Genomic DNA, 22,663 nt, shown 5'->3' on the forward strand with positions numbered 1-22,663 from the left:
GTGGTTTATTTTATAACAAGTTAGTTCATTAGCACGTTTTAGGAGTGAGAATTGGTTTAGGGTTCTTTATACTATTTCTAAAACTCCCTGGAAGCTTCCTGAATCTTAGTAGATTACATAAGACCGGGGTTGGTGAAAAGCTTTCTGGTACCTTCTGGGCAGAAACTGAGCATTCTTTATTTTAAAGTCATTAAGAAGATTTAAACATACTTTATGATAGTTTAACCATAGCAACATAAAAAGAACTAAATTTCCTCTCCCCACCCCCTGCTTTTTTCCCCTCCATAGCTTAAAGGGAGCTGATGCTGGCAACGGGATCCGAGTGTTTGTGCCTGACGTCGGCATGTTCATAGCCAGTCTGACCATCTGGCTGGTCTGTAGGAACATCGTTCAGAAACCAGTGACTGAAGAAGCAGCGCAGTATAACCTGGAGTTTGAGAATGAAGAATCGGTAAATCTGACTTTGTGCCTCTTCCTTCTTTGATTTCTGGGGCCTTGACCTTGGTAGGTTGTGACAGTGTAATAGTGAGATATGCACTGTGCTTCATGCCGTCCCGTGTTGGGCGGTTACTTGGCACACCCTCGTGTGATCCTCACGTGTGGGCATTCTCACCCATGCCTGGGCCACGAGGAGACAAGTTCGGAGACCGTGAGGGCTGCCCTGCGAGAGGCGTCATCCCCTAAGGGCCTGGGCTTGACCCTGTGTCTCTTCACTGTCATCTACCCTTAACTCAGATGGGGAACCTTTCAAATTTGTATCATAGCCTATGGTCTAGATACCTTCATTACCGCAATGCTCTTAGAGAAGTAACACCTGGTAGTTGTAAGAGAAAAAAATTAATTCTACCTTGAAGGAGGCTTCCAGTCTGTGCACCTTGCTGTCCCGAGTCAGTGTGTTAACTCCACATGCTTCCATCGAGGTATTTTTAAAGCCCTCCAGAGAAAAAATATATGCGTTTGGAAGAGTGTAAGAATGAGTAAAATGTATGTGAATTTTTAGCTGGACCAGGGGACACGTCAGATTTCACTCTGTGGTGAATGGGAGCACGTGAGACAGCTGTCACTCAGTCCCTGACCTGTTTGTTCTAATAACTGCACTTTGTTATGTGAGTCTAGGTGACGTTGCCTTAAAAAGTAATTGATTTGGTGATTGAAAGATGAAATTTACTGTGAAAAAAGTTCCTTAAAAGAGTACCTTTGACATAAGACACGAGTACCAAAAATTTCATTCATAAGCTTTGGCAAGAAATTAAACCTATAAAACTGAAGCTACTTGAAATTACTTATATTGAGAATGATAACCACGAAGCCATCAAAGGAAGAAAATTCTCAGTTACAGCAGATGATGCACATGCTTCACAGATAAGCAGCAGTTTACCTTGTGTGCTTATCAGAAATACAACGATGAAGAAAGAGTGAATATGATTCCATTAACCTCTGCAGACTAGAAATGATGTTATCGCCTAAAATCCTTATGGGTAAAAGAGATACAATCACATTGCATATCCATATTCTACTATTTTTAAGACAAATGTTAAAAAAGGTACGTGGTGCAAAAATTAATTATAGCAAGGTAAAAACTACCCATCTCTTGCATTCAAGTTTGCAAACTACACAACACTTTTTGGTGTCCTGAAAACAGATCAAACTATGAAGGTGCTTTTTCTTCTGGTTGGCTTTATAATTATATGACAATTAATTAAAATTTTTAATCTCCATTTTTCATTTGAAATTTATTTTATAATATTTACAGTTTTGAAAATCAGCTGGCTTCAATAATTACCCCAAATTTTCCAGGTTCAGTGAAAATAAATCCATTAACTCAAGCTCTCCAGACTTAGGGTTTTTCATTATTATTATTTATAAAGTGAGGTTGATTTTCAGTTATCCTCATATTATAGATGGAGTGTAAAGGATTTTACTGGGAATTGAGTGGACTCTAAAGTCGGACTTGGAAGCCACCTAAGGTGGCTGTGTAATGTTGGGAAAATTGTTTATTCTCTCTTTCTGCAAAGCAGAGATTGTTGTGAGGACTTAATAATAAAGGGCACCCGCTCTCCCTCTGCTCTTCTCCAGTTTGAGAGGCAGTAGAACAATCGCAAAAATTTCAAATTCAGGGTCTTGTAGAATGAAAGAAAGCTAAGTTGGAGGGTGTGTTTGAGGCCATCCCACTTGGTAAAAGAATCACCTCTGTGCCTTTAGTAACAGACAACCATGACTGAATTAACAAAGCTTCCTATAAAAAGGACTTCTGTCTCCAAATTCAAACTCTCTTTTGCCATAAAACTAGGAAGACCTACACTGACCTACGGAAGGTAAGGGATGTTAGGTTAAGGTGAAGATCACACATCTGGTGAAGAAGAGACACGATATCATTGACTAATTCTAAAATCATGTTTCCTTCCTGATTCCCCTTGGTTCTCCAAGACAGGCTTATGGTACCTCTCTCCCATTTGAAAGTTGTTTAAATATCTGTGCCCTATATATTATTGATGACATTATTTAACAATAAGGGAAAGAGGGGTAGATACTCTAAACATTATTTATTGGGGCTTTGAAAATACTAAATATCATTATTATGAGGTTGATTTCCCTCTCGGTTAAATTTGTTTGGGTCTAATTTAGATATTAAGTTCCATTCTCTTAGTACATTCCAGCCCCCAGAGGGCCCAGGGGAGCAGGCTAGAGTCAATCTCCTGAGATGAATCCAGGAGGAAATACATCTTACCGGGGAACCATCTAGCTAGAGTCTGAAAAGAATAGAAGTACATGGCCAGGAGAAATAAGCAAGACAAGTTGTTTTATTTTGAAGTTCCTAGCATACTTCCTGCTACTTGTAAATCTTGGCGTTTGTGTTTTAGATTGCTTGGTTTTTGAGGATCCTTCGAATTTTTTTTTTTTAATTCCTGGCTTTTTTTTTTTTTTTTTTTGGCTGCGTTGGGTCTTTGTTGCTGTGCACGGGCTTTCTCTAGTTGCGGCCAATGGGGGCTACTCTTTGTTGTGGTGCGCCGGTTTCTCATTGCATTGGCTTCTTGTTGTAGAGCAAGGGCTCTAGGGCACGTGGGTTTCAGTAGTTGTGGCACATGGGCTCAGTAGTTGTGGCTTGTGGGCTCTAGAGTGCAGGCTCAGTAGTTGCGGCACATGGGCTTAGTTGCTCTGCGGCATGTGGGATCTTCCCAGACCAGGGATCAAACCCGTGTCCCCTGCATTAGCAGGCGGATTCTTCACTGCGCCACCAGGGAAGTCCCAAGGATCCTTTGAAAGGATAGTGTTTGCTGGCGTTCCTTCTTCCTTCATTTATCTCAGTGGAGAAATGGCAGATTAATCAATCCTCTGGTGCCTGGGAGAATTCCTTTTCAAATCTAGCATAGTTTCAAAGTAGCAACTAATCCCTGGAGAAGGCTCAGGAGTCTTCCCTAATCTTCATGGACTTGTTAATGAGGCTCAAGTTTGCTGTTTTAAAGGGCATCACAAACCCAAGGATTCCCCCTAAAAATCCCCAGGGGGCATGGGTGGGAGGCTCTGCCCCTGTTCTTGAATTTTACAGAGAGCAGACCTCAGTCAAGAACCAACTCCCCAAGTGCCATAAAACGTTCTTTTCCAGCTGACGTATCTGTGGTCTTGTTTATTCGTTCATTTTAATTCAGAAGCAGATCGACAAATCATAACTGGGAAAAAGATTCTGATTCTTAAGCCTTTAAAAAATGAATTGTGTTATGAAACTTACATTGTGTAGAAAGGTTATCTGTGCAATAAAACACCAATTACATCAGTAATTTTACCAAGCTGATAGCATCTGTGTGTTTATATACTTCTAGGTCTTTCTAGCTATTTAACGAGATTTCAGGCCTTATTTTTTTTGAAACAGATAATAGTTTAATATACTATTGAACTAAATTTATGATAAATTAAATCTTTATTCAGGTAGGAATTTTAGTCTCAACTTAGTCTGCTTCAAGAGGCATCTTCTAAATAGTCTGACAAATCAAACATGAAGGATATAATGAATATTCCAGTATAAATCATTACCCATCCATTAAAAATTCAGTGTTGTAACATTTAGGTCCTGATAATGTTATTTGGAAATTCCTTCGGAACCTCAAATCTGCACCCTCCTTTCTAATACCTAACGTTCATTAGTCTACTGTAACATCTGGCCCAGAAAACGACCAGCTGGGCTGCACGTCAAGCTTCAACTTTGAAGCTCAAGTTACTCTTTTTTTAAGAGCAAGAAACAAAGAATGGAAGAAATCAATCTCTTTATTGTCACCTTTTAATTAGGCATCTGCTCAGTTCCCACCTGAGATCTAGTCCAGAGCCACCTGCTTTACATTTTCTAGATCCTGGCTTTCAAGCACAAAGACACGGTCATCTGTCTCTGTTTGTCTTTGGTTACAGAGATTATTACTGACCCTGAACCACCCGTTTTCTTTTATGAGAACCAGCTAAATTTAGCTCTTCTGACTGCTGTGCTCCCTGTAGAAATGAAGAATTCAGGGAGTGATGACAAAAGCCACAGTTCTAAGGGCGCACAGACCCTTCCTGTTGCCTAAAAGTGTCCTGAAAGGTTCAGGACCCAAATAATTACTTGTGATGAACTAAGATGCAAAGAAAATGCATGTCTTTATTATTAAAATGTCAAAAGGTTGAGCAGTGCTGTACCTACCCTGGAACCCACCACTTTCCTTTCCCATCCTCCCATCCATCTGTCTGTTCCTAACTCCAATCAGAACTTTTTTCCAGAGCCTGATCTCTGCTTGGAGCACTGTGCCAAGTCTAGGATGGGATGAGCCTTTAACTCATTTTGAATTTATTTTTGCATATTGTGTGAGAGTAGTTTCATTCTTTGGCATGTAACTGTCCAGTTTTCTCAACACCACTTATTGAAGAGACTGTCTATTCTCCATTGTATATTCTTGCCTCCCTTGTCATAGATTAATTGACCATAAATGGGTGGGTTTGTTTCTGGGCTCTCTATTGTGTTCCATTGATCTATGTGTATGTTTTTGTGCCAGTACCATACTGTTTTGATTTCTCTAGCTTTATAATATAGTTTGAAATCAGGGAGCATGATACCTCTGGCTTTGTTCTTTCTCAAGATTATTTTGGCTATTTGGGGTCTTTTGTGGTTCCATAAAAGTTTTAGGATTCTTTGTTCTAGTTCTGTAAAAAATTCCATTGCTACTTGGTAGGGATTGCATTGAATCTGTATATTGCTCTGGGTAGTATAGACATTTTAACAATACTAATTCTTCCAACCCTTGAGCACAGTATATCTTTCCATTTATTTGTGTCATCTTCAATTTCTTTCATCAATGTCTTATAGTTTTCAGAGTACAAGTCTTTAGCCTCCTTGGTTAAATTTATTCCTAGGTATTTTATTCTTTTTGATGCAGTTGTAAATGGGATTGCTTTCTTAATTTCTCTTTCTGATAGTTTGTTATTAGTGTATAGAAATGCAACCAATTTCTGTATTTTAATTTTGTATACTGAAACTTTGCTTAATTTATTAGTACTGATAGTTTTTTGGTGGAGTCTTTAGGGTTTTCTATATATAGTATCATGCCATGGGCAAATAGTGCCAGTTTTACTTCTTTTTAATTTGGATGTCTTTTTTTTTTCCTTGCCTAATTGCTGTGGCTAGGACTTTCAACACTGTGTGTAAAAAAAGTGATGAGAGTGGGCATCCTTATCCTGTTCCTGATCTTAGAGGAAAAGCTTTCAGCTTTTCACTGTTGAGTATGATGCTAGCTGTGGGTTTGTCATACGTGGCTTTTGTTATGTTGAGGTATGTCCCCTCTATACCCACTTTGTTGAGAGTTTTCACTGTAAACAGACGTTGAGTTGTGTTGAGTGCTTTTTCTGTATCTATTGAGATGATCATATGATTTTTATTCTTTGTTGATTGATCTGTGGATGTTGAACCATCCTTGCATTTCTGAAATAAAACTTACTTGATCATGGTGTGTAATCCTTTTACTGTATTGTTGGATTTGGTTTGCTAATATTTTATTGAATATTTTTGCATCTATGTTCATTGGAGATATTGGCCTCTAATTTTTTCTTGTGGCCTCTTTGCCTGGTTTTGGTATCAGGGTAATGCTGGCCTTGTAAAATGAGTTTGGAAGCATTCACTCCTCATCAATGTTTTGGAATAGTTTGAGAAACATAAGTATTAACTCTTCTTCAAATGTTTGATAGATTTCTTCTGTGAAGCTCTTTGGTCCTGGACTTTTGTTTGTTGGAAGATTTTTAATTACTAGTTCAGTTTCGTTACTATTATTTGGTCTTTTTATATTGCCTGTTTCTTCATGATTCAGTTTTGGAAGGTTATGTGTTTCTAAGAATTTATCCATTTCTTCTAAGTTGTCCAATTTGTTGGCATATAATTGTTCATAGTAGTCCCTTATGATCCTTTGTATTTCTGTGGTAACATCTCCTCTTTCATTTATGATTTTATTTATTTAGGCCCGCTCTCTTTTTTTCTTGGTGAGACTGGCTAAAGATTTAGCACTTGTCTTTATCTTGTCAAAGAACCAGCTCTTGGTTTCACTGATTGTTTCTATTGTTTTTTAGTTTCTATTTCGTTTATTTCCATTCTGATCTTTATTATTTTCTTCATTCTACTAACTTTGGTTTTGTTTGTTCTTCTCTTTTTAGTTTCTTCAGGTGTGAGGTTAGTTTGTTTAATTGAGATTTTTCTTGTTTACCAGGGTAGTCCTGTATCACTATGAACTTCCCTTTTAGAACGGCTTTTGTTGTGTCCCACAGATTTTGGAAAATTGTTTCCATTTTCATTTGTCTCAGGTATTTTTTTTAATCTCCTCTTCATTTCTTCATTGACCCAGTGATTGCTTAGTAATATGTTGCTTAGTCTCCATACGTTTGTGTTTTTTCCAGTTTTCTTCTCATAATTGACTTCCAGTTTCTTACCTTTGTGGTTGGAAAAGATGCTTGATATGATTTCAGTCTTCTTAAATCTATTGAGACTTGTTTTTTGATCTAGCATGTGATCTATCCTGGGGAAAGTTCCATGTGCACTTGAAAAGAATATGTTTTCTGCAGTTTTGGATGGAACGTTCTGTATGTATCTATTTTCCATCTGGCGTAATGTGTCATTGATTTTCTGTCTGGATGATCTATCCATTGAGGCAAATGGGGTATTAAAGTCCCCTACTATTACTGTATTACTGTTAATTTCTTCCTTTATGTCAGTTAATATTTGCTTTATAAATTTACATGATCCTTTGTTGGGTGCATGTTTACAAATGTTATATCCTCTTGTTGTATTGATCCCTTTATCATTATGTAATGCCCTTCTTCGTCTTTTTTACAGTCTCTGTTTTAAAGTGTATTTTATCTAAATATTGCTACTCCAGCTTTTTAAAAAATTTCCATTTGCATGAAATATCTTTTTCTATCCCTTCACTTTCCACCAATGCATGTCTTTAGATCTGAAGTGAGTCTCTTGTTTTTTTATCCATTCAGCCACCCTGTATCTTTTGATTGGAGAATTTAGACATTTAAAGTAATGTAAAGTAATTATTGATAGGTATGTTCTGCCATTTTGTTCGTTGTTTTCTCATATTTTTTTTTCCCTTTGGTAAACCTTCCCTGTTCCTTTCTTCTCTTGTTCTCTTCCCTTGCGGTTTTATGATTTTCTTTAGTGTTATGTTTGGATTCCTTTCCCTTTATTTTTTGTCTATCTATTTAAAGGTTTTGGGTTTTGGTTTCCATGAGGCTCACATATAACAATCTGTATAAAACAATCTATTTTAAGTGGATAGTCACTTAGGTTTGAATACATTCTGAAAGCACTACATTTTTACTCCCCTCTCCACATTTTATGCTTTTTATGTTATATTTTACATCTGTTTATTTTGTGTATTCCTTAAATACTCATTGTAGTTACAGTTGATTTTACTACTTTTGCCTTTTAACCTTCATAATAGCTTTAGAAGTGTTTCATCCACTAACTTTACTATATGTTTGCCTTTACCAGAGAGACTTTTCTCTTTCACATGTTTTCTTATTTCTAGTTAAGGCCTTTACTTTTCAGGTTGAAAATCACCCCTTAACATACCTTGTAAGGTTGGTTTAGTGATGAACTCCTTTCGTTTTTGCTTGTCTGAGAAACCCTTTATGTCTCCTTCACTTCTGAGTGATAACCTTGCTGGATAGAGTAATCTTGGTTGTGTTTTTTATTTTCAGCACTTTGAATGTATCGTGCTGCCCCCTTCTGGTCTGCAAAGTTTCTGCTGAAATATTCACCAGTAGTCTTATGGGGGTTCCTTTATATGTAACCAGTTGTTTATCTCTTGCTGCTTTTAAAATTCTCTCTTTATCTTTAATTTTGACATTTTGATTATAATGTGTCTTAGTGTGGATCTTGTTGGGTTCATCTTGTTTGGGACTGTGCACTTTCTAGACCTGGGTGTCTGTTTCCTTTCCCAGGTTTGGGAAGTTTTCAGCCATTATTTCTTCAGATAAGTTCTCTGCCCCTTTTTCTCTCTCCTCTCCTTCTGGGACCCCTATAATGTAAATGTTAGTACACTTGATGTTGTCCCAGATGTCCCTTAAACTATCCTCATTAAAAATTTTTTTTTCTTTCTGTTCTTCTGATTGGATGATTTCCACTACCCTGTCTTCCAGATTGCCAATCTGTTCTTCTCTGTCATCGAATCTGCTTTTGATTCCATCTCATGTATTTTTCATTTCAGTTATTGTATTCTTCAGCACAGATTGGTGTTTTTTTTTATATATTCAACTCTTTGTTGAAGTTCTCACTGTATTCATCCATTCTTCTCCTGAGGTCAGAGAGCATCTTTATGACCATTACTTTCAGTTCTTTATCAGGTAGATTACTTATCTCCATATCATTAAGGTCTTTTTCTGAGGTTTTCTCTTGCTTTTTTTGGGGGGGGGGAACATATTTCCTCATTTTGCTGACTGTTGCTATGTAGTAGGCAAAACTGCTGCCTCTCAGTCTTGAAGGTGTGGCCTTGCGTAGGGATGATCCTTCTTGTTCAACCCTGCCTTAGCTCTTGGTGGTTTCTCGAATCTTTGTAGTTCTTGATATGGCCCTGTTGTTAAGGGTGTGTCAGGACCCGTCAGTGTTCTGAGGGGAGGACTCTCATTTAGCACTTAGACTGATTGGAAGCCAGTCTCTCAGGCAACAGCTTCTAAAGTATGCAGATATATACAGTCCTGTGGGGCCACAATTGTAATCCCTGCTGTTCTCCAGATGTGGAGATCTGGATGTGTCCTCTGGGCAACAGTTGCAAAAATCGGAACTCTTGAGGAGTGCACAGGCTCCTTCCTAGGAAGCCTCATTGAGCTGTAGTGAGGCCAAGGGGGTATGAGGATGTTGTCATCCTGCTTACTTCCCTGGGAACCCTTCCTTAGCCTCTAGGCACAAAAGAAACCTGAGGCTCCAAGTTTCCATGAATGGGCCTTTTTCAAAGAAAGCCAGGGGTTGTGTTTGCCTGCTCTATGTGCAGTGCCCTGGGGGTGGTGGCCTGACAAGAGCTCTCTTTCCGATTGCTCCAGTGCTGTGGAGCTCAGGGTCTCCAGCCCCATTGGCCACCAGGGCCAGGCAATCAAGTTGTGTCTCTATCTGGACTGTATGCTCCTGCTGGCTTCAGCTGGAGAGTGTGGGGGCCAGGCTTGGTCCTTTGCTTTGGGAAGGCAGTGGGAAAATGACTTGACTGTGTGCCCACAGCTTCAGCAATGCAGACAGTGCCCTGTCTGTGTGCTGTCAGCTTCAGGGCAGGAGCGGGAGGATGCCAAGACCACGCGTGCCCAGCCACCTCAGCCACTGGAGCTCTCCAGCTTCAGCAGGTCAGCAGGGTAGTGCTACAATTGCTCAACCCTGTGTCCGAGCTCACCTGCCTGCTCCAGCAGGTTAGGTGGGGAGCGCAATGGCACCTCTGTCTCTGGGGAGTGTTTCCACCATCGCCCACCCGTCCGGCTGATGCCTTTGGATCGATGAATGACTCTCCTTTGCATACAGTCTCAGTGCGTGTCACACTGCTGTCATTTCACTGGCTTTAGGGTGAGTGAGACCACGTGCCTCCCCTGCCTGTCTGGGTGTGGCCCTTTCTATCCTCTGTTGGGGACCAGGTGTTCAGCTAGTTCTCAGGTTCTTTTCAGGGGAAATGATCCATGTGTAGCTGCATATTTGTCGTGTCCACGGGAGGAGGTGAGTTCAGGCTCCTCCTTCACCACCACCTTGAACTGCCTTTGACCTGGGAATGTCCTGGTAAAGGTCCAGGTGCAGGGCCCATCCCAGACCCATTCGGTCAGAATCTCTGGGAGGCAGGCAAACATACAGTGGTACCAGACCTGATTTTATTAAAGCTCCCCAGGCCTGCAGTCCTGGCTCACCCAGCGGGTCACTGCCTGCTAATTCAGTGTGTCTTTGCCTGTCCCTTATTAAACTTTTATTGCTCTGTAGGAGGTGGTTGAAAGCATACATCTCTATACTCACTTTTCCAAATGGAACAGGGGACGATTTAACTGCTCTTATACGTTTGGAAAAATAATCTTCCTAAAACAAGCGCAGAAACAGAATAAACTTTTGGCTTTGTCTGCGCAACGCTGTCACGTTAGGCTCCCATAACACACGTGACCCCACGCCAGCACGGCTCCCGTGCTCTATCTGGCTGCTTGTGTCCACGAGGACGCTATGGATGAGACTTGTTCCTCTTCTGCGATGACTCACATCATGGCCTATTCCTTCCTTGGGCTCTTCTGTTGAGATGAACCCACTCTGTGAGATAAATTGTTAACTAAACAACTCTGACATCTTAGAAAAATGTTCCCTTTGCCTCCAGGATCTTGTGGCTCATTATCTGTGACTCTGATACCCTCCCATCGAAATGTTTTTAATAGCTTGGTTTTACCCAAGAGGAAGAGGAAAATGGATTCCATGGTGTGAGAATCTCTGGTCTAACGTCTAAAGGTTGGCTGAAATCAGAAAGAGATTCCACAGATAAATTATTTCAATATATTTTCCAATTAAGGGAGTCTGCCTAGCATACGACTCAAACACAGTATTTTCAGGTAGGATGAGTTGGTCCAAGGTTGCAGATGTCAGCAAGGGCATGGATTCCAGGCTGGTTGCTTCCAGATCACCTTGTGCAGCTCTTTAATCTGGGATTCACTCCCAGAATTTCTGATGTAGGAAGTTTGAGGTGGAGCTTGGTAATCTGTCCTCTTAAAGATTCCCAGGTGATTCTTGGGATTTAGTCCAACCCAGGCTGAATTGTTTAGTGCTTGGGGATAAGGAAACATGATGTTTGGGTTCTACTGAAAGTAAATGATGGTGTCTTCCTGGTCCAGAATCCAGTGGGAATAACAGCTAACGCTGTGACTGCTGGGGCAGGGCTGCAGGGTGGGACGCAGTGGCGGCGTGAGACTAGGAGGCCCTGTCCAGGCTCGGGGAACCGTGGCCTCTCACACAGTTGACTCTGTAGCACTTGGAGCATCCTCATGTGAAATGAGATGCTACCTTAGTACATTTGGTGTGTTTCGAAGTCAGGGGCTTTTAAAGAAGATGCATTAAAGCACTTACAATTCTTCAGATAAGTTGTAGACTTTGACCTGGGCAACACTGATATGTAATATTTTATTTGGCTTTTTAAACTTTATAAAGGGCCTCTTTGTCTTTCATTACTACGAGAGCTCAGGAAGCAGGGGGATAAATCTTTATTTACAGCTACTCCTTCTTAGCTCCAAGGCCAGAACCAAGTTGGGTTCCGACACAGGGACAGATTACAACTCCAGCAACTAAGGCTGTTCGTTGGTAAATACGGTAGGGTGAGCTGAGGCGCTTCCAGGGCGTCGGGGTTTACACTGCACATATGGATTGTTTTGGGGACAAAGCCAGCCTGTTACCAAGCCAGCCTGATGTGGCTAATGGCCGTCCTGGCACCGGCCTGGACGGTAGGGGCTCACTTTCGGCTCCCTCTCAGCTTGGCAGGTTTAAAAAGTGTTTTCTAACTGAAAGCCCCGGGGATTCCGGTACAAAAATGCTGGAAAACCTCAAGTACGCTGGTATGTTTATAAAAATCACAGGGGCCCCAGTCCCACCCGAGAGAGGTCAGGGAAATGCATTTGTCTAAGCTCACGAAGGTTCTTGACCAGAGATTTCTATTTGATTTAATCTACATCCACAGCAATTCCATAACTGAGCAGTAAGTCATTTATTATGAAAGTTAGGAGTATGTTTCTGGCTGGGACCAGTCGCCTCTACCTGTGTTCTCTCTCTCTGTCTCCTTGTTCAAGTATGGAAACTGAAGGTTTTGGACAAACTTCCTTCCTCAAGGAGGGATGTTTAGTGTGTCACCCACCTGTTGTGCGGGAGGTATTAAGCAACAGATGCCCCACGTGGAAGGCTCTGTGAGTGCCATAGCACACACAGCAACTCAGCTTTGGGAGATGGAGAAGCTGAAGGTAAAGGCTGGCCTGGGAGCCGGGGCCTTGGACACTGGGCAAGGGCTCCCATGGGGTGCGGACGGCACATCCCAAGGCAAAGAACCTGTGGATTCCGGGTTCTCCATGTGGTTCTCCATCCCTGCATGTGATGAGGATAAGGTTGGAGAGACAGATTGGTCCCAGGTGTGGCAGCTCCGACAGGTGGGCACCTCTGTGTTCTCTCCAGGTCACCTCATCAGACCCCTGACTTTGGCAGTGAACCTCAGGTAGACCTCTCCACACTCCAGAATCCTACACTAGCTGCCCCCGTGACACCTTCACCTCAGAACTGGATTCCCCCACCTGCTCCACTCCTGGCTGTCCTGATCTCATCAGCAAAGACAGCAACAGCACAGGAACTACCTCTGATTCTCCTCCACCCCTCCTCCTTCCACGTGAAAGTTACCAGTCAGTTCTGCTGACTCGACCTCCAAGACATTTGGCCAAGACCGAACGCTCTTCAGCTCCATTCCCTGCCCCCTCCTCCATCAGAAAAGCCTCCTGGCTGCGGGATCCCCCTGCCCTCCCCCTGCAGCCACTGGAGTCACCCTGCGAAACAGATCTTGTTGTTCCCCTCATTGGGTGGAGTAGTTGGTTATCAAAGTCCTGTTAGAGCGGGTTCAAGTGTCGGGGACGTGCCGCCGTGCATCCAGCCAACTCTTGGAGACTTTCACTTTGAAACTCCCAAACGTGGGTGATGTGGGGCAGGGGAGGGTGGTGGGCTGTCCTTCTCCCAGGTGCCCCAGCACATGCAGCTCATCCACCGTCCCAGGAGGGGGCCATGAGCACCTGCCCACAGGTGGGCTGCAGGGGGTGGGCTGATGCACTGGCTGGGGCTCAGCCCTCTTGTCTCTGTGAGGCAGGACATAGGGGTATCTGCTGACAACGAGGAGAAGGGGGAGGAGGGAGTGGGTCTGGGGACACACCATGGAGGCTCAGCCAGCCCTTCCCACTGCCTGGAAGGCTCTGGCCTAGAATTTTCACATGGCTGGTGACTCTGTGACATTCAGATCTCAGCTGAAATGTCACCTCCTCAGAGAGGCTCTCCCAGACCTCAGAATCTAAAATAGCTGCCCTGACACTCGCAATCACATCACCCTATTTTAATTCTCAGAATAGCATTTATTGCTGTGAGATATTTAGCTGTTAATTTTTTTACTTGTTTACATGTGTGGGGCTCTATCTCTTACTAGAGACACTGGTACATACTGAGCTCTGAACAGATAGAAAAATCTTAATGCATAAGCCTGAAACGTTCTTTCTCCTTCCAGAAAAAGTACAAATGTGCTGTGATGGAATACAGTAGAATGCAAAACCCATTTTGGGTATGTGAACTTGAATTGCCTGGGATTAAATCCCTGTGTGTGTATGTGTGTGTCTGTGTTGTGTGTAGGTATGTGTGTGTCTCTGTGTGTCTCTGTATATGTATTGTGTGTTGTGTGTGTATTGTGTATGTGTGTGTCTCTGTGTATGTGTGTTGTGTGTGTACATATGTGTTGCGTGTGTGTATCTGTGTGTCTTTGTATATGTATGTGTGTGTTGTGTGTGTATTGTGTCTCCGTGTATATGTGTGTCTCTGTGTGTCTCTGTGTATGTGTGTGTTGTGTGTGTGGATTGTGTGTGTGTGTGTGTGTGTGTGATGTGTGTACGTATGTGTGTTGTGTGTGTGTGTATGTAGGGGAGGGGGTGCATCCTGTAGCCTTGGCTTCATCGACAGCCAATGTAAGTCCCGAGTGGTCTGTACCCACCTGGGCAAACAACACTTACTGAGCTGTGTACCCGTCTCCTGTGCCTGGCTTCCTCCAGTGAGCTGGTGCACAGATGGAGCTTCAGACACCAGCAGTGAATATTATGTAATATCTGAATTAAGTGTATCAAGAAAGTATATATATATATACTGAAAAAACCAAAAACACTAATTTGAAAAGATACATGCACCCCAATGTTCATGGCTGCATTATTTACAATAGCCAAGGTATGGAAGCAACCTAAATGCCCATTGACAGATGAATGGATAAAGAAGATGTGGTGTATATATATACAATGGAATACTACTCAGCCATCAAAAAGAATGAAATAATGCCGTTTGCAGCACCATGGACGGACTTGAAGGGCATCATGCTAGGTGAAATAAGTTAGACAGAGAAAGATAAGTACTGTGTGTTATCACTTATATGTGGAATCTAAAAAATATGACAAACTAGTGAATAAAACAAAAAGAAGCAGGCACACACATATAGAGAACAAACTAGTGGTTTACCAGTGGGGAGAGGGAAGCGGGGAGGGGCAATATAAGGGTTGGGGGAAAAGGCTTGCTATGGAATTATATGAAACCATGTGTGTGAAACTTTTGAAAGTTGTAAAGCACTATAGGATTTGAAGAATCTTTCATTCAATAAAAAAATTTTTAAAAGAAAGAACCTTTAAAATGGGAAAATGGAGCAGCCAGGCTCTACTCTCTAAGCCTTGGCTCCATGTCTGATCTGGGCTTAAGGATCCTTCTGGCTCTGCAGACAGCTGCGGTCTTTTCAGGATGAAGCCTGTCAGCCTGGGGTGAAAGCAAACAAAGTTTCATGCGTCCAAACCCGGCTCCTTTTGTCTTAAGGTGATGGTTTATATTTATAATTCCTTTAAAAAAATCTAATCCTTCCAGGATAAGATTGTAATTAGCCAGAACATTCTTATGTGTTCTTTAAAAACAAACAAAAAGACCCCACAGGATACCCAGTTTAAAATAATCCATGGGGAGGGGGAAGGGTAAGCGGGGACGAAGTGAGAGAGTGGCATGGACATATATACTCTACCAAACGTAAAATAGATAGCTAGTGGGAAGCAGCCGCATAGCACAGGGAGATCAGCTCGGTGCTTCGTGACCACCTAGAGGGGTGGGATAGGGAGTGTGGGAGGGAGGGGAGATGCAGGAGGGAGGAGATATAGGGACATGTGTATATGTATGACTGATTCACTTTGTTATAAAGCAGAAACTGGCACACCATTGTAAAGCAATTATACTCCAATAAAGATGTTTAAAAAATAAAATAATCCATGGAAGTATGTGTATGTGCTGTACATGTGTTTCCTCCCTGAATCTCTAGTGATGGTCCTGAGGATCTGAATGGCCTGGGATTGGACTGGTGCATGATTCTCTAAAAGGATAAGATAGGAAGCGACTGTTTATTTAGCCAAGTAGCTGGGACCACTCATCCTCCCATGGGCAGGAAATCCTAAAATAGTGAACAAAGATAAACTCCAGAAAGAAAAGGGATTTCCTAAGTGCTGATTTGGCCCATCCTTTCCGTTTAAGCCATGGACACATTCATCAAACTTCCCATCACCTTGGTGGCAAACTCGGTAAATTTGAGGAACCATAAGCAGCTAACTTTATGAATGGACAGTTTCTTCTTCTGCCTGTAAAAAATGAGCTCATGTAGGTAAGATGAAATGCCGTTAGGGACCCTATGATTAGCGATGCTTCCTGTTTACTTTTTCAGGAAAGATCAAAGTTCCTTGGGCTTTACACAGGGACAACTGGAGACCTGGGGGTGCTTAACGTGGTTGAGTGGCTGTCTGCAATTTTTCCTGATTTGTGAAATTCACCTCATTGGCTAGCCCGTATATTGCAAACCATATAATCTGTTGGGTGGATAGGCAGAGTTCTGGACTGCAGTGTTTTCTGTTTTTCATTTATTTAGGCTGGAGGAGAAAAAATAGACCCAGAAGAGGCACTGATCTATGAAGAGGATTTAGAGGAAAGAGATGGTGTTGAAGGCGATTTGGAAGAAAGCACGAAATTAAAACTGTTCCGCAGGCTGGCCTCTGTGGCTTCCAAGCTTAAGGAGTTCATTGGCAACATGATAACCACCGCGGGGAAGGTGGTTGTGACGATTTTACTGGGTTCATCAGGTGAGGGTCTCCAACTCCTGGTGGAGCACAAGGAGGGAGCTGGCGAGTAATGAAAGGAAGGGTTGAAGAGAAAACAAAGAAGGAAGCAGTTCTGTTCCGTCTCACCAAAATCATAGCTGTAGCTTTTGTAAAATTGGCCACATGTACAAACACGCACATGTAGCTTTTCCTGTTCAGATCTAGGTTTTATGTTTTTCGATGGTTGCTGTTAACCTCTGTAAAGCAGTCTTCTTCCATAGCTGTTAGGTGACATCATTTTCTATGTGACGATCCGGACAACTGCTGTCCTCCCTCAGAGCCTGTGAATGGTGACCTGGGACAAGGGACAGTTTTCGTGGTCCCGTCCAGAGCCGCACATGTGCTCTCTGACAGCTTTTCTGTTTACATTGAGTCACTAGCAATCTTAATGTAACTCTCCAGGATAGACTATTTTTCTTCCAGAGTTAGATTGTAATCTTCCAGCACAGACGCTCACTTCCTCTCGCTGTTGGCTGCGGGCTGCTTGTTCCATAAAAACGTTATCTCCATCTTCGCCCCCTTCCCCATTGCCCCAGAGGTACTGTGAACTTTATTCCATCCTGCTTCGCTGAAATTTCACGAGATGAAACAGTTTAACTGTTTTTCCGTAGGAAAGTTAGAAAATGGAAAAGTGAATAGTATTTCTCAAGAAGTGTAACTCAGGATTTTGATGGGAAGTCATTGCTCCCTCCAGAGTTTTTAAATACCTGTAAAGGAATTACCTCGTTTTACATTTCCCCTTTTAGTGGTAGTGCAAATCAAATCTCATCAGGCAGGGCAAAGGTTTAGTGAGACTTTAGCTGCCACAGAGTGTGGTATTATGAATTCTAGTTAACAAACAAACAAAAGCAAATCATTATTTTAAAAAATTTATTGGGGAAAGTTAGAGTGCACATGCAGTATTCCTGAAGAACTGGGGGAGAGTAGATAGATGGAAACAGGCAAGTAAATAAGCTAAATTCTACTGGTATGAAAAGTGGATGTTTGCGGGGCCCAAACGCCACAGGTATGGTTTCTTCATCATCTGGTATTTCCCCATATTTACAAATTTCACTTTACGTGTGACTTTTTTTCACGTTAAGAATAGCATTAATTCTGATTTTATCAATAAAGTGTGATGAATTGTACTAAAAGCATAGGAAGCAAATTCACGTCATCTCCAGTAGTGACGTTTCCTGCGAGGCGCACGGTTTCTGCGTCTACGCGGTGTCTCACTCTAGCGTTTCTCCCTCCTCAGGAATGATGCTGCCCTCTCTGACCTCGTCCGTGTACTTCTTTGTGTTTTTGGGTCTGTGCACCTGGTGGTCCTGGTGCCGAACCTTCGACCCCTTGCTGTTCAGCTGTCTCTGTGTCCTGCTGGCTATCTTCACTGCGGGACACTTGATTGGACTGTATTTGTACCAGTTCCAGTTCTTCCAAGAAGCAGTCCCTCCCAACGACTACTATGCCAGGTAAGAGGAATCAGCTGGTAGACATTTCACAGTTCAGTAAGATAATCCGCGAGCCCTCGGGAGGGCCCCCTTATGACCCCGCCGGGCACTGTGCATCTGCTGGGGCTCTCCTGGATGCCCACTGACGTGTCAAGCCAGGGTTTGGCAGGGATGGGGAAGCTGGCTCTGCCTTGAATGTATTGGCTGACACTGTCTAGAGTGAGGAGGTGTCGCTTCAGGTGGAGGTGCTGCTGGGATACGGCGGGGAGGGGAAGCTGCCCTTTGTAGCAAAGGACAGACACATGGTCTCAGCCATGGAAAGAGACCCAGGAAGAACATTTTACAGCAAAGGATAATAAGGACATGTCAGGGCATCAGCTGTAAGGAGCTCTCAAGGGCAAACAGAGGACAAACTGAGCATCATTTATCGGCATCATTAATCAAAAACAAATGATTATAAAAATGTAAAAGTAAAAATGCATGAGTCCATGATGTGTGTGTGTATATGAGAGAGAGAGACAGGGAGACAGAGAGAAATATCTAATTTGCTTCAGTTGTCAGTGATTACTGTCCCAAATTCTTACTATGAAATGGGAATTAAAGGTAAAGAACCCAGCATTTACTTCGACTTTTTAGAAGGAACTCCAGGCCATTCTCAGTTAGTTAGTGAGGGAAAACTCTTCTTGACAGGATGACACCAGCTAATGAAAGGGAAAGGAATACTGGAATTAGAAAATTACCATTTATCAATCAATTTTTAACGAAATACTTAGATCTATTCACAAACTGAAACCATGACTTAAAGAGGTTGCTGGGATGAAGGCTGTTTGCAACAACGACGGAGTATAACCTCACTGATTATTATTTGCTAATTACAAAGGGAAAAGACCTTTGCAATGGTGGTCACCACCTTAACCAATTGATCCAAACTAACATTCCCAAGGTGGGATCCCTTGACATTTCAGACTTCTAGGCTTGATGCATTGTGGGGAATATGGCATTATATCGTTAAACCTTTAGACTTAACTTTCGCTTTACAGGAAATATAAAGGATAGAAATATGATTTAAATGACTCCACAGGGAGAAAAGGGAACCCTCATACACTGTTGGTGGGAATGTAAATTGATACAGCCACTATGGAGAACAGTATGGAGGTTCCTTAAAAAACTACAAATAGAACTATCATATGACCCAGCAATCCCACTACTGGGCATATACCCTGAGAAAACCATAATTCAAAAAGAGTCATGTACCAAACTGTTCATTGCAGCTCTATTTACAATAGCCCAGAGATGGAAACAACCTAAGTGCCCACCATCGGATGAATGGATAAAGAAGATGTGGCACATATATACAATGGAATATTACTCAGCCATAAAAAGAAACGAAATTGAGTTATTTTTAGTGAGGTGGATGGACCTAGAGTCTGTCATACAGAGTGAAGTAAGTCAGAAAGAGAAAAACAAATACTGTATGCTAACACATATATATGGAATCTAAAAAAAAAAAAAAAAAAAAGTCATAAAGTACCTAGGGGCAAGACCGGAACAAAGATGCAGACCTACTAGAGAACAGACTTGAGGACATGGGGAGGGGGAAGGGTAAGCTGGGACAAAGTGAGAGAGTGGTAGTGTATATATGGACATACATACACTACCAAATGTAAAATAGCTAGTGGGAAGCCGTCGCATAGCACAGGGAGATCAGCTCGGTGCTTTGTGACCACCTAGGGGGGTGGGATAGGGAGGGTGGGAGGGAGACACGCAAGACGGAGGAGATATGGGGATATATGTATATGTATAGCTGGTTCACTTTGTTATACAGCAGAAACTAACACACCATTGTAAAGCAATTATATTCCAATAAAAACATTTAAAAATAAATAAATAAATAAATGACTCCACAGGAAAGCGATCATCAAAGTCCAGAATGTACAACCTGTAAGGGAAACGATCTGGTCTCTTCAAAAATCAGTATCCTGAAAAAGAAATGTATGTGGAGAGAGTTGGGCAGGGACTGTTCTAGTTTAAAGAAGTGAGGAAACCTCGCAGACAGATGGGAAGCCTGACCCTGGATTACACCCTTGTTCAACGACAGATCTCTATGAGGCATTCTGAGGTTAAAAGGGGAAATTTCAATAGTCACTGGTTATTAGCGGACAGTATAGAATTCCTGTTAATTCTTAGGTGTGTGATTGTATGTGGATATCCAAGAAAATGTTGTTAATTTAGGACATACATGGTGAATTCTTTCGGGATGTCTGTGACTTCCTACTGGTTTAGCAACCATTGTGGGAGAGACCCACAGACCCACAGAGGGAGACAGAAAGAGAAGGAGAGCAAAATAAATAAAATGATCTAAACTAGGTGGTTGGCATGGGGTTATCCATTGTCCTATTTTAACTTTGATTTTTCTGTGGAAAAGTCCAGAATGGAAAGTTCCAGAAAAAAAGAAAGGGGAACGGAAGTGGCAGGAGAGAATTGTGGGTTTGGTGAGAACAGTGTGAGGATTCTCTCCATGCGCCCAGCGAGGTGGTGCAGGTGCTTTTCGTCTTCTTGTTGAAGTGAGATATCTGCATTTTAAAGGAACATGAATAATGTTATCACGCGGACAATAGAGATTTCATCCTTCTTCCAGGAGATCCTAAGATGGTTTTCATGTGACAGTAAATGTGAAGAAGCGGGGAGTGTGTGCGCGTGTGTGTGTGTGACCCACTCTCCTTACTCACAGTACTTACAAGCTGGTTTGTGGCTATCTCTGTACAATGCTAAAAAAAAGTGAGTCAAGTCCTAAAACCACTTATAGTCAGATAAAAAAGATATACCCAACACGCACACACACACAAACACACACACACAGAGTCTACCTAATTCTAAATCCAGTTTGCTTAACCTGGAGGTGTAACAAGCATAATTCCGTCTAAAAAGAGAAGAATGTTGCATAGACACAGAACACGGAGGAGACAAGACAATAACCTAGATGCTTATTGATGGACTGATGGATAAAGAAAGCTTGGTATAAACATATAAGGAATATTACTCGGCCATAAAAAAGCAGGAAGTCCTGCCATTTGCAACAATGTGGGTGGACCTGGAGGGCATTATGCTGAGTGAAATAAGTCAGACAGAGAAAAACAAATACTGTATGATCTCACCCTATATGTGGAATCTAAACAAAAGTCAAACTTACAGAAACAGAGAGTGGAGTGGTGGTTGCCAGGGGCTGGGAGGTGAGGGAAATAGGGAGGGGTGGGTAAAAGGTACAAACTTTCAGGTATAAGATTAGTAAATTCTGAGGATCTATGAACAGCAGGTTAATCACACTGTATTGTAATAACATTGTATTGAAATTTGCTAGGAGAATAGATCTTAAGCATTCTTACCAAGAAAAAAAAAAAAAGAAAGGAAAAGAAAAAGTAACTATGTGAGGTGATTGATTGTTAGTTAACTTGACTGAGGTACTACATTTCACAATGTATACTTATATCAAATCATCGTGCTGTCCACTTTAAATATATTACAATTTCACATGTCAGTTTTACCTCAATAAAGCTGGGAGGAAACTGCGAAGCTCTTTTTGTGGTACAGATTTACACAATATTTATTTTAGGCAAGAGTGAATAAATGCAAAATTTCAGTACAGACATTAGTTCTAGATTAAATGAATATTTCAGTTTCTTCTAGACATTTAATTTTTGGTTTATTGAACACATGTAGAAAAAAGTTTTGTACTTTTGGAAGGGCTGACTTTTAGGGGTGGTTTTATTGGAAACGTAAATATCTTCTGTGGGGCCTTAGTCTCCCCATACCCCCCAATTTAAGAATCTTTTCTGCTATCTAGAGACTGATGATAGGAAATACAAAGGATATTCAGAACCACTTTGAAAACACTTTTTCTGTACAGAATCAGTTAGTACTGTAAATATTTTTGACTTTGCAGGCCTACGGTCTCTGCCGTAATTCTTCCAAGAAGCTGTTTTATTGCAAAAGCAGCTCTGGATGAGATTTTAAAGAACGTGTGTGGCTGGGTTCCAGCAAAACTTCGTGGACACCGAACTTTGGATTTCAAACTATTTTCACATTTCATGAAATATTATTTTTCTTTTGATTTTTCCCAACCACTTAAAAATGTAAAAACCATTATTAGCTCACAAGTCCTATCCAAACAGGTGGTGAACCAGGCTTGCCAACATATGGTGTGGATAATAGCAGTCCTAATAGTGTAACAACTTACCATATTTATTTGCATTTGGATTGTCTCAAAATTATGACTGTAAGTTATTATAAACATTTTGAAGATAATTACCTTGAAAAAGTTTAAAAGCTTCATTGCTATAATCTCATAGAGTCATTAGAAGTTGGGTTGCTTATCAGAGTATAGATAGCTTGAGCTAAACAATGCAATATACACACATTTATATATATACGTATATACGTGTATATGCATGTATATATATATATCATATATACGTATATACACTGCCTTATTGTAGAGTCTTCCCCCCATTTACTTGGTGACAATAGGACATTGCCTTTTAGCCCTTGAAAGCTTGAAAATTTACATATTTTAAACAATAGCTTTTTCTTAAGGCATAATTTCAATGCATTGCTTTCCACCAATGAATTCTGAGTTGGAAGAAAACAAACTGGAAACAAGCAGAAAGAAAAAGTCATTTTGTGTAGGCGTTTGTCCCAAATTTCATAACCACAGAGACTCCAGCTCATGTGTCCAGGTTCGGATGTGGCTTTCCTCAAAACAATCCAAGTTGTTTTTATCTTCTTGTAAGCTTTCAAATAGGCTTTTTGGTGAGAACTATCTTTATTTTTAGAAATAT

The 22,663-nt window shown here is 41.5% G+C and overlaps 1 protein-coding gene across 1 annotated transcript in view; it reads left to right on the forward strand.

The window, feature by feature from the left end:
* Positions 1-22,663, forward strand: part of PIEZO2 (piezo type mechanosensitive ion channel component 2) — a 331,944-nt gene that overhangs the window by 180,962 nt on the left and 128,319 nt on the right. Inside the window, exons 5-7 of the mRNA XM_089894937.1 lie at positions 289-451; positions 16,170-16,380; positions 17,636-17,849. Of these exons, the coding sequence (XP_089751063.1) occupies positions 289-451; positions 16,170-16,380; positions 17,636-17,849 (588 nt within the window). The remainder of the gene's footprint in view (positions 1-288; positions 452-16,169; positions 16,381-17,635; positions 17,850-22,663) is intronic.

Source organism: Delphinapterus leucas, chromosome 14 (assembly GCF_059928025.1).
Source record: "Delphinapterus leucas isolate spDelLeu-1000000601 "Yukka" chromosome 14, BTC_Dleu_Yukka2, whole genome shotgun sequence".
Classification (NCBI taxonomy): Eukaryota; Metazoa; Chordata; class Mammalia; order Artiodactyla; family Monodontidae; genus Delphinapterus; species Delphinapterus leucas.